The sequence below is a fragment of the Callorhinus ursinus genome, unplaced genomic scaffold (genome assembly GCF_003265705.2).
Source record: "Callorhinus ursinus isolate GAN/ISIS: 27379988/994484 unplaced genomic scaffold, GSC_fseal_2.0 scaffold21, whole genome shotgun sequence".
NCBI classification, from domain to species: Eukaryota; Metazoa; Chordata; class Mammalia; order Carnivora; family Otariidae; genus Callorhinus; species Callorhinus ursinus.
In genome coordinates, this window is record NW_027397083.1 from 639,105 (window position 1) to 652,126 (window position 13,022).

Genomic DNA, 13,022 nt, shown 5'->3' on the forward strand with positions numbered 1-13,022 from the left:
GAGAGAGAGAGCACAAATGGGGGGAGGGGCAGAGGGAGAGGGAGGAGCAGACTCTATGCTGAGCAGGGAGCCCGATGTGGGGCTGGATTCCAGGACCTGGGGATCATGACCTGAACCAAAGGCAGACGCTTAGCCGACTGAGCCACCCAGGTGACATTCAATTTCTTTCATCAGCATTTTATAGTATTCAGAGTACAGGTCTTTCACCTCTTTGGCCAGGTTTATTCCTAGGTATCTTACTGTTTTTGGTGCAATGGTAGGTGAGATGGATTCCTTAATTTCTCTTCCTACTGTTTTATTATTGGTGTATAGAAATGCAACAGATTTCCATACATTCATTTTGTATCCTCTGACTTTCCTGAATTCATGTATCAGTTCTAGAAGGTTTTCAGTAGTCTTTTGGGTTTCCTATATATAGTAACATGTCATCTGCAAAGAGTGAGTTTTAATTTTTTAAAAAAATTTTATTTATTTATTTGACAGAGAGAGAGACAGCGAGAGAGGGAACACAAGCAGGGGGAGTGGGAGAGGGAGAAGCAGGGAGCCTGATGCAGGGCTTGATCCCAGGACCCTGGGATCTGAGCCAAAGGCAGACGCGTAACGACTGAGCCACCCAGGCGTCCCGAGTGACTTTTAATTTTTCCTTGATGATTTGGATGCCTTAATTTCTTTTTGTTGTCTGATTGCTGTGGCTAGAACATCCAGTAATATGTTAAATAACAGTGGTGAGAGTGGACATCCCTGTCTTGTTCCTGACCGTAGAGGGAAAGCTCTCAGTTTTTCACCACTGAGGATGATATTAGCTGTGAGTTTTTCATATATGGCTTTTATTATGTTGAGATATGTTTCCTCTAACCCTATTTTCTTGTGGGTTTTTTTTTTAATCATGAATGGATGTTGTACTTTGTCAAATGCTTTTTCTGCATCTATTGGACCATATAGTTCTTATCCTTTCTTTTATTAATGTGGTATATCACACTGATTGATTTGTTTAAACCATTCTTGCATCCCAGGAATAAATTCCACTTGATTGAGGTGAATAATTTTTTAAATGTCATTGGATTCAGTTTTCTAGTATTTTATTGAGAATTTTTGCATCCATGTTCATCAGGTATATTGGCCTGGAGATCTCTTACTTATTGTCATCTTTATCTGGATTTGGTATCAGGGTAATGCTGGCCTCATAGAATGAATTTGGAAGTTTTCTTTTCTATTTTTTGGAATAATTTGAGAAGAATAAGGATCAACTCTTTAAATATTTGGTAGAATTCACCTGTGAAGCCATTGGGTTCTGGACTTCTGTTTGCTGGGAGTTTTTTGATTACTGATTCAATTTCTTTGCTGCTTATGGGTCTGCTCAGGTTTTCTATTTCTTCCTGTTTCAAATTTGGTAGTTTATATGTTTGTAGGAATTTATCCATTTCTTCTAGGTTGTCTGATTTATTAGCATATGGTTTTTCATAAGATTCTCTTACAATTGTTGGTATTTCGGTGGTGTTGGTTGTTATCTCTCCTCTCTCATTTATGATATTATTTATTTGGGTCATTTCTCTTTTCTTTTTGATAAGTCTGGCCAGTGGTTTATCAATTTTATTAATTTTTTTTCTTTTTTATGCTTATTAATAGTTTAATGTATGAAGGGAGTTATAAATTTTTTCAAAGAACCAACTCCTGGCTTCATTGATCTGTTCTACTGTTTTTTTAGTTTTTATATCATTTATTTTTGCCCTAGTTTTTATTATTTCCTTCCTTCTGCTGGCTTTAGGCTTTATTTGCTATTCTTTTTCTAGTTCCTTAGATGTAAAGTTAGGTTGTTTATTTGAGATTTTTCTTGCTTCTTGAGATAGACCTGTATTGCTATATTCTTCCCTCTTAGGATTGCTTTTGCTACATCCCAAAGGTTTTGGACTATTTTTTTTTTTTACTAAAATAAATAATTTATTTTCTTTATCTCTAGACTATTTTTTTATTATGTTGTTAGTCACCATACAGTACATCATTAGTTTTTGATGTAGTGTTCAATGCTTCATTAGTTCCATATAAAACCCAGAGCTCATTACAACACATGCCCTCCTTAATACCCATCACCCGGCTACCCCATCCCCCGAACCCCCTCCCATTTGAAACCCTCAGATTGTTTCCAAGAGTCCATAATCTCTCATGGTTCATCTCTCCCTCTGATTTCCTCCCCTTTAGTTTTCCCTTCCTTCCCCTAATGTCCTCCATGCTATTCCTTATGTTCCAATCATGAGTGAAACCATATGATACTTCTCTTTCTCTGCATGACTTATTTCACTTAGCATAATCCCCTCGAGTTCCATCCATGTTGATGTAAATGGTGGGTATTCATCCTTTCTGATGGCTGAGTAATATTCCATTGTATATATGAATCACATCTTTATCCATTCATCTGTTGAAGGGCATCTTGGCTCCTTCCAGTTTGGCTATTGCGGACATTGCTGCTATGAACATTGGGGTGCAGGTCCCCCTTCTTTTCACTACATCTGTATCTTTGGGGTAAATGCCCAGGAGTGCAATTGCTGGGTCGTAGGGTAGCTCTAGTTTTAATTTTTTGAGGAAACTCCACACCGTTTTCTAAAGTGGCTGTACCAACTTGCATTCCGACCAACAGTGTAAGAGGGTTCCCCTTTCTCCACAACCTCTCCAACATGTGTTGTTTCTTGTCTTGTCGACTTTTGCCATTCTCACTGGTGTAAGATGGTATCTCAATGTGGTTTTGATTTGAATTTCCCTGATGGCTAATGATGAACATTTTTTCATGTGTCTGTTGGCCATTGGCCATTTGTATGTCTTCTTTGGAGAAGTGTCTGTTCATGTCTTCTGCCCATTTTTAACTGGATTATTTGTGTTTTGGATGTTGAGTTTGAGAAGTACTTTATAGATCTTGGATACCAGCCCTTTATCTGTAATGTTATTTGCAAATATCTTCTCCCATTCCGTGGGTTGTCTCTTTGTTTTGTTGACTGTTTCCTTTGCTGTGCAGAAGCTTTTTATCTTGATGAAGTCCCAAAAGTTCATTTTTGCTTTTGTTTCCCTTGCCTTTGGAGACTTGTCATGAAAGAAGTTGCTGTGGCTGATGTCAAAGAGGTTAGTGCCTATGTTCTCCTCTAGGATTTTGATAGATTCCTGTCTCACATTGAGGTCTTTCATCCATTTTGATGGATTTATATCTTTGTGTGTGGTGTAAGAGAATGGTCCAGTTTCATTTTTCTGTATGTAGCTGTCCAAATTTCCCAGCACCATTTGTTGAAGAGATTGTCTTTTTTCTATTGGATATTCTTTCCTGATTTGTGGAAGATTAGTTGACCATAGAGTTGAGGGTCCATTTCTGGAGACTCTATTCTGTACCACTGATCTATGTGTCTGTTTTGTGCGAATACCATGCTGTTTTGGTAATCACAGCTTTGTAATATACCATGAAGTCAGGCAATGTAATGTCCCCAGCTTTGTTTTTCTTTTTCAACATTCCCTTGGCAATTTGGGGTCTTTTCTAGTTCCATACAAATTTTAAGATTGTTTGTTCCAGCTCTTTGAAAAATGCCAATGGTATTTTAACAGGGATGGCAAGGAAAGTGTAGATTGCTCTGGGCAGCATAGACATTTTAACAATGTTTATTCTTCCGATCCATGAGCATGGAATGTTTTTCCATCTTTTTGTGTCCTCTTCAATTTCCTTCATTAGCATTCTGTAGTTTCTAGAGTATAGATCCTTTACCTCTTTGATTAGGCTTATTCTTAAGTATCTTATGGTTTGGGGGCTATTGTAAATGGAATCGATTCCCTAATTTCTCTTTCTACAGTTATAATGTTAGTGTATAAAAAAGCAACTGATTTCTGTGCATTGATTTGTATCCTGCCACATTAGTGAATTGCTGTATGAGTTCTAGTAATTTGGGGGTGGGGTCTTTTGGGTTTTCCACATAAAGTGTCATGTCATCTGCAAAGAGAGAGAGTTTGACTTCTTTGTCAATCTGAATGTCTTTTATTTCTTTTTGTTGTCTGATTGCTGATGCTAGGACTTCTAATACTATGTTGAACAATAGTGGCAAGAGTGGGCATCCCTGTCATGTTTCTGATCTTAAGGGAGAAGCTCTCAGCTTTTCCCCATTAAGAATGATATTTGCTGTGGGCTTTTCATAGATGGTTTTTATGAGATTGAGGAATGTACCCTTTATCCCTACACCCTGAAGAGCTTTAATCAGGAAAGGATGCTGTATTTTGTCAAATGCTTTTTCTGCATCAACTGAGAAGACCATATGGTTCTTGTCTTTTTTTTTTATTAATGTGCTCTATCACGTTGATTGATTTGTGAATGTTGAACCACCCTTGCATCGCAGGAATAAATCCCACCTGGTCTTGAGGGATAATCCTTTTAATGTACTGTTGGATCCTATTGGCTAGGATCTTGTTGAGTATTTTGGCATCCATGTTCATCAGGGATATTGGTCTATAATTCTCCTTTTTGATGGGGTCTTTGCCTGGTTTTGGGATCAGAGTAATGCTGGCCTCATAGAACGAGTTTGGAAGTTTCCCTTTTGTTTCTATTTTTTGAAACAGCTTCAGAAGACTAGGTATTATTTCTTCTTTAAATGTTTGAGAGAATTCCCTTGGGAAGCCATCTGGTCTGGACTCTTGTTTTTTGGGGCGGTTTTTGATTACTGCTTCAATTTTGTTACTGGTTATTGGTCTATTCAGATTGTCTATTCCTTCCTGTTTTAGTCTTGGCAGTTTATAAGTTTCCAGGAAGGCTTCCATTTCTTCCAGGCTGCTTAATTTTTTCCAGGCATATATTGCTGATAGTAATTTCTAATAATTGTTTTATTTCCTTGGTGTTAGTTGTGATCTCTCCCTTTCATTCATGACTTTATTAATTTGGGTCCTTTATCTTTTCTTTTGGGTAAAGCTGGCCAGAGGTTTATCGATCTTATTAATTGTGTCAAAGAACAAGCTTCTTGTTTCATTGATCTGTTCTACTGTTTTTCTGATTTCTATTTCATTGCTTTCTACTCTAATCATTATTATTTCTCTTCTCCTGCTTGGTTTAAGTTTTATTTGCTGTTCTTTCTCCAACTCTTTTAGGTGTAAGTTTAGCTTGTGCATTCGGGATTTTTCTACTTTTTTGAGTGAGGCTTGGATGGCTATGTATTTCCCTCTTAGGACCATCTTTGCAGTATCCCATAGGTTTTGGACCGATGTGTTTTCATTCTCATTGGTTTCCATGAATTGTTTAAGTTCTTCTTTAATTTCCTGGTTGACACAACATTCTTGAGCAGGATGCTCTTTAACTTCCAAGTGTTTGAATTTCTTCCAAATTTTTTCTTGTGATTGAGTTCCAGTTTCAAAGCATTGTGGTCTGAAAATATGCAGGGAATAATATCAATCTCTTGGTATTGGTTGAGACCTGATTTGTGAACCAGTATGTGGTCTATTCTGGAGAAAGTTCCATGTGCATTCGAGAAAAATGAGTATTCTGTTGTTTTAGGGTGGAATGTTCTGTATATATCTATGAAGTCCATCTCGTCCAATATGTCATACAAAGCTCTTGTTTCTTTGTTGATCTTCTGCTTAGATGATCTGTCCATTGCTGAGAGTGGAGTGTTGAGGTCTCCTACTATTAAAGTATTATTATCAATATGATTCTTTATTTTGGTTAACAGTTGGCTTATGTAGATGGCTGCTCGCATGTTGGGGGCATAGATATTTACAACTGTTAGATCTTCATGTTGGATAGACCCTTTAAGTATGATATAGTGTCCCTCTACAACTCTTACTACAGTCTTTAGCTTAAAATCTAATTTATCTGATGAGAATTGCTACCCCAGCTTTCTTTTGAAGTCTGTTGGCATGATAAGTAGTTCTCCATCCCCTCACTTTCAATCTGGAGGTAACTTTAGGTTCAAAATGAGTCTCTTATAGACAGCATATGGATGGGTCATGTCTTTTTATCCAATCCACAACCCTGTGCTGTTTCATGGGAGCATTTAGGCCATTCACATTGAGAGTGACTATTGAAAGATATGATTTTAGTGTTACCATATTGCCTGTAAAGTCCTGTTTCTATGGATTGTCTCTGTAAATCTCTGGTCTATATTACTCTTGGGGTCTTTCTTCTTTTATAGAATCCCTTTTAATATTTTTTGCAGGGCCGGCTTGGTGGTCACATATTCTTTCAGTTTCTGCCACTCCAGGAAGTTCCTTGTCTCTCTATCCATTCTGAACAACAGCCTTGCTGGATAAAGTATCCTTGGCTGCATGTTCTTCTCATTTAGTACCCTGAATATGTCTTGCCAGCCCTTTCTGGCTTGCCAGATCTCTGTGGACAGGTCTGATGTTTTCTGATGTTCCTCCCTCCATACGTAAGAAATCTCTTCCCCCTAGCTGCTCTCAAGATAGCTTCCTTGGTTCTTAAGTTAGCAGGTTTCACTATTATATGCCAGGATGATGGTCCGTTCTTATTGGTCTTGGGAGGGATCCTCTCTGCCTCTTGGACATGAATGCTTGTTTCATTCCCCAGATTAGGGAAGTTCTCAGCTACGATTTGCTCAAATATACCTTCTATTCCTCTATGTCTCTCCACCCCCTCAGGGATCCCAATAATTCTGACATTGGAATGTTTCATGGTATCACTGATCTCTAAGTCTGTTCTCATGGGTTTCTAGCTGTTTATCCCAGGCCTCCTTGGCTTCCTTCCTTTCGATCATCTTCTAGCTCACTAATTCGTTCTTCTGCCTCATTTACCCTGGCTGTCAGGGTATTCAGTTTAGATTGCCTCTAATTCATGGCATTTTTAAGTTTGGCCTGATTAGATCTCATTTCTGCCCTTAGAGATTCTATATTGTCGCTAATATTTTTCTCAAGCCTAGATATCGACTTCATAATTGCTACTCTGAAGTCTACCTCTGACATCTTGCTTATATCCATAGCCATTAGGTCTGTGGCAGAGGCCATAGTCTCTGGTTCTTTTCTTTTGGGGGGTTCCTCCTCTTAGTCATTCTGTTGAGGGGTGGTTGAGAGAATGTACAGAGTCCAATGTATTAACCACAACCCAAGCAAGATGCACCCGTTTTATAGGGACCTTAGGGTTGTCATCCTCTTGTTCTTCCAGCCTGCCTTCTGGGGGAGGGGCCTGCTGACGCTGTTACTCAGGCAACCCTGTTTGGGCAGAGTCGCCTTGCCCCCTGTTGGGGGGGATGGGCTCAGTGAAAACCAATTTTTTGAGCTTTTGTTCTCTGGCTGCTGAGAGTCAGAGCAAAAATGGCCACACCCAAACCTCTGTCCCAGGGCAGAGAAATCGTGGTCTGCTCTTCACTGAGCCCTCCAAGACACACAATCTCTGTTTCTGTCTGCGCTGCTAAAAACTGCAGCCTCCCGGGCTGGTGTGCACCCACAGCAACTCTCCCAGAGGTCGATCCCAGGGCCAGGGCATGTCTCCGCCCTTTGTGCTTCTAAAACCATGAGCTGCCCCTGGTTTGCTTGGATGCACCTGCAACTCCTGGATCCTGTCTGGGGGCTGTTCTACATCCCTTCCCAGCCGCTACCGTTCTGCAAATTTGTGCCTGGTCCCCAATGTGGTATGCTTTTGTGCTCCAGTGTTATATCACTTTCCAGGTGTCAGCTTATGGAGGCTCCCTCCCCCTTCTGTTTATCTTCTGATATCTGCCCACAGATTCACACTCCACCCTTCATACCTCTCCACCATGAGGCCTTTCTGCTTGCAAAGATCCAAATATATATTCTTATATCTTAGGCTGATTTCATGGGTATTCAGAATGGTTTGGTAGACATCCAGCTAAATTCAGGGGACCGGTTGAAACAGGGTCCCCTACTCCTCTGCCATCTTGCTTCTTCTCCTGGACTACTGTATTTTCATTTATATTTTTTCCATGTATTTTTAAAATTTCTTATTTGATTTCCTGGTTGATCTATTCATTGTTTAGTAGCATGTTGTTTAACCTCCATGTATTTGTGGTCTTTTTTTCTTGTGGTTGACTTCTAGTATGCTGTATGTGTTCTGCTCTTGTTGTTTTAGCTGCTCTATGCTTCAGGCCAGTCATCTGCAGAGGGTCCTTGCATGCAGTGGGTATTGTTCGGTCCCCAGCCTGAATGTGGTGAATTTTAACTAGGTGTGCTCTGGTCTGCTTGTGAAATGAGACCTGACACCTACTCCAGAACTGAGACCCTGCAGAACTCTCTGGTCAGGAGATGTAGTGTGGGCAGGGGTTTGTGCTGGTCTTCTGGAGGACGGGACTGTCATGCTGGGACCAAGGCAAATTTGACTGAGAAGGGCAGTCCTGCCAGAGTGCAGTGGGGTGGGCCTTGGTGTAAGCAGATTATGCAGCCAGTGTCTGTGCTGAGTTGCTTCCCACAGTTGGTTTTGTGTTTGTGCTGAGCATGGGGGAGGAAAATGGTGCCAGCTGAGCCTGCTTATCTTTAAAACTTCAGACTTTAAGCCCTGCTGGTTGCAAGAGCTCACAAAAATCAGCCCCTCTCATTTTTCAAGCCAATAGCTTTGGACATTCTCCTTGTACATACCCATGTGTTCCTCTCTCTCTCTCTCACCTTTCTCTGAGACCATACCTCCCTCCCTTATACAGCACCCTTGATCCATTTCTCCCCCAAACCACATCTCCACACTTCTACCTTCCTTGGTGTGACCTTTTCTCTCTCTCTCTAGTTGTGGAGTTTGTTCTGCCAGTCTTCAGGTAGATTTCTGGGGTATTTAGGATGATTTGATATTTACCTAGTTTTGTTTGTGGGATGAGGTGAGCCTAGTTATCTTCCTCTCTCTGACCCCTGAAGGGTATTGTTGCAGATTTATCTGTTACCTATTATAGCAATGATTCCTGAATATGGCTACATAAGAAAATCATTTGGAGAAGTGCTGGAGAGAATGAAAAGCAAATGGAACTCAAACACTGCTAAGGGAATATAAAATGGTTCAGCCACTTTGGAAAAGCAGTCTGAGGAGTTCAGTGAATGGGGCACCAATAAAACAACAAGAATAAAGGTCTGACCATTAGTTAGAACTGCCTGTTGTGTCTGTTTTGTGTCTTTGTATGTTTTCCATTGCTTCGCATTCCTTAATATTTCTTGTTCTTCTCTTTAGGTTAAGGCCAAGATGTTCCACTTACAAGGCCCACAAGTGCTACAGATGCTAGAGAAATCCTTGAGGAAGAGCATCCCAGAGTCCTTAAAGGTGACAGAACATTCTTGTGGGGTGGGGGGGAAGGACTAGCAAATGCCCATGAAAGAAGTAGGGAGGAAAACAAGCATTCTCTGAGCACCAACTCTGTGCCAGGCACTCACTCGTCTTACATCTCATTTAGCTTACATCACCTAACTGGAAGGCAAGTCTGTTATATCCATATAACCAAAGAGGAAATGCAAGCACAGTTTTAAGACTTGACCAAGATCACACCACTAGTGAGTGGCAATCATATGATTTAAATCCACTGTGATCTTTGCTGTGTGATTGATCCAAAAACATCTCTTTGTGCCATTCCAAGAATTATATTATATAACACTGGAAGATTTCCCAGAATTTCACAGTTGACTAAAATAACACATTAATGTTTAACTTATTCTTTCTAAACAATCAAGTGCCTGACAAAAGTTAACCATTATGATTCTTCTTTGAAATTAATGATAGGCCAATTTCTATTTTGTCAAATTCCAAAAGCTTATGTTTAATATGGGATGAGATAGAAATTTTATTTTAGAAATGGATCAATGATTTTGTATATAAAGAGGTGGGGGTTTTATTGGGGGGGCAATAATATATATTGCAAAGGGACTAGAATATTACAGGGATAAAGAGGGCCACTGCATTTTAATAAAGGTATAAATTCACGATGAAGACATTAAAAATGCTTAAATGTATACACGTAACAACAGAGGTTCAAAGGACATGGACAAAAACCAATAGAACTGAAAGAACAAATAGATAAACCCATATGTGTAACTGAAGATTTTAACACTCCTAAGTAATTTAGAGAATAGGCAGAAAACTTATAACCTATATAGAAGACCTGAAAAATACTATGAACCAACTTAATTGACATTTACAGAATACATCCCTCAACAATAGCAGAATACACATTCTTTCCAAGTGCACACGGAACGTGTACAAAGATCACATTTTCAAGACTTTTTAAAGAACTGAAACATAACAAGTATGTCCTTCAGTAATATGATATTAAACTTTAAAAAACACTGGAAGGTATCTAGAAAAACACTCAAATTTTACAAATATACAACACATTTCTAAATAAACCATACTTCAAAGCCGTAAGGAAAATTAGAAAATATCTGAGTTGAATAAAGATGAAAGCACAACATATCAAAAGTTTTGGGATGCAGCCAAAGCAGTGATAAGTGGGAAATATATAGCATTAAGTGATTTCTTGAAAAAAAAATGGTCTCAAATCAGTGTTTTAAGTCTCCACCTGAAAAACCAGAAAAAGAAGAATAAATTAACTCCAAAGCAAACAGAATTAAGGAAATTATAAAAGATAAGAGCAGAAACCAATGAATTTGAGAGGAGAAAACCAATTAAGAAAATGAATCAAATCTGGCTCATTGAAAAGATCAATAATATTGATAAACTTCTGACTCAGAGAAGCATAGGGAAGACACAAATCAAATCAGGAATGAAATAGGGGACATTAATACCAACCCCATAAACAATATAAGGATAATAAAGACATACCATTATCAACTGTGCCCATAGATTTCACAATTTATGTTCTGTGGAAAGTAAAAATTACCAAGAGTCACTGAAGAAGAAAAATATAACCTTTATCATCCTGTATCTACTGCAGAAATTGATTTCATAATTTAAAACTTTCCAACAAAGAAAATACCATTGCTCAGATGGCTTTCATGGCAATTTCTACCACACATGGAAGGAAGAAATAATATCAATTCTATGCATACTCTTGCAGAATAGATCAGAGGAGGAAATACTTCCCAACTCATTTTATGAGTCGAGAATTACCCTAATATCAAAACCAGAGGTAGACTTTATTTAAAAAAAGAGAGAACTAGAGAACAATATTCCTCATGAACATAGATGCAAAAAATCCTCAGCAAAATACTATCAAGTCAAATCCATCAATATATCAAAAGGATAATACATTATAACCACGGGGAGTTTATCAGGAGACTGCAAGGCAGGTTCAACGTTCAAAGATCAATGTGTATATCATTGTATCAATAGATTAAAGAAAAAAAGCCAGATGATCTTCTCTTAATAGGTGCAGAAAAAAAAACTGAACTGGAGTTCTTTAATATGATGGATATTATGCAGTCCTTAAAAATGATTATATAAATTTGTGTTTTTTGACATGGAAATATGCCCATAGTATAGTGTGTGTGTGTGTGTGTGTGTGTGTGTGTGTGTGTGTGTGTGTGGAACACGTGTTAAACTAATATATATTAGTTAATTTCATTGCTTAAAAATTGTATGTGTATTTGTCAATAAATGAAATAAAATGGAAAGATACAACACTAAGTTCTACAATGTGATAGTGGATGATTTTTAATTAACTTATTTATCTGAATGGTTAATTGTATTCATATAATGTTCTCATGGTTTGACCCCCAAACCTCCTTCTATTTGGAGTAATAAAGTGGAATCTGAAGGTGATTTAAACCACATGCCCTATCAGTTGTCACCTTGATTTCATAGAAATAATCCTTGTCCTGATCAAACAAGGCACTGTACCATCCTTTCCCAATGAGCTGACCCCCCGATTTTCTTGGGATGGCACAGGTTTATGGGACTGTCTTCCACATGAACCAGGGAGACCCATTCAAGCTGAAGGCCCTGGTGGACAAGTGGCCTGATTTTACAACAGTGGTTATCCGCCCTCAGGAGGAGGTAAGGTGCCAGATGTGGAGTACATTTTTGTGTTCTTATTCGCTATGTGCCTACCAAGCACCTGGCAATGTGGTAGACCTAGGGGATATAGAAATGAATTATGTGATGGTGAGCAAGTCCCTGTCCTCAAGAAGCTCACAGCCTGGAGGAAAAGATAGATAAGTGAATAAATTACAACATGGAGTGAAAATGTACAAAAACATATAAGAACATACAACATACAAGATATAAGCAGTACTATCCAAGAGATGATTAAAACCACAGATGTCAGGGTATGCAAGTAAAGGATCAGAGGGCCTTCTAGGTAGACATTTCCCCAAGACTGGATTTTGAAGATAAATAGGTCTTTGGCAGGCTGACAAGAATAGAAGGTGCATTCTAAACAGAAAAAATAACACCTAAAAATATGTAGAGGTAAATATGAAGAACGTTAAGAAAATATAAAGAACAAATTGCAATGCCTTTATTTAGGAATATATTTTCAGTGCCAACTTTTAAAGATCACTCAAACTAAGTAGTTAACACATTTCAAATACAAATATAAGCATATTGGAAAATATAAAGTAAAAATTTATGCATGCAAAATATGTAATCATATAATATCATCTTAATATAAAATTTACAAATAAAATTTAAATATATATAGTGCTTTTCAAAAACACTGAACTAAGCAGATTACAAAAATGAAGACATTTACATTAATTATTGAAATAAAAAATGAAGCTATGAGTGCATTTCTGTGAAGCACTTTCTAGCTATTCTACCCTTGTTGGGTAGTTGTTTCCTGACTCCTTCCTTCATCTTCAAAAAAACTCAACTCTCATTTGTTAAATTTGAGAAGATATTTTTGAACAAATTTTGTGTTTCAATGTTTTGGGGAATGCAAATTATTTTTTAAATAATACTGCATTGTGGTTTACATTTTATTTTTTTTAATTTTATTTTATTTATTATGTTAGTCACCATACAATACATCATTAGTTTTTGATGTAGTGATCCAGGATTCATTGTTTTTGTATAACACCCAGTGCTCCATGCAGTACGTGCCCTCCTTTACCCATCACCAGGCTAACCCATCCCTCCCACCTCCCTCCCCTCTAAAACCCTCAGTTTGTTTCTC

The 13,022-nt window shown here is 38.2% G+C and overlaps 1 protein-coding gene across 2 annotated transcripts in view; it reads left to right on the top strand.

Moving 5' to 3' along the window:
• Window positions 1-13,022, top strand: part of LOC112829552 (glycine N-phenylacetyltransferase-like) — a 33,476-nt gene that overhangs the window by 14,255 nt on the left and 6,199 nt on the right. For both annotated transcript variants that reach the window (XM_025879218.2, XM_073904571.1), the window contains exons 2-3: window positions 9,128-9,217; window positions 11,795-11,902. In XM_025879218.2, coding sequence (XP_025735003.1) covers window positions 9,140-9,217; window positions 11,795-11,902 — 186 coding nt within the window. In that variant the 5' untranslated portion in view covers window positions 9,128-9,139. The remainder of the gene's footprint in view (window positions 1-9,127; window positions 9,218-11,794; window positions 11,903-13,022) is intronic.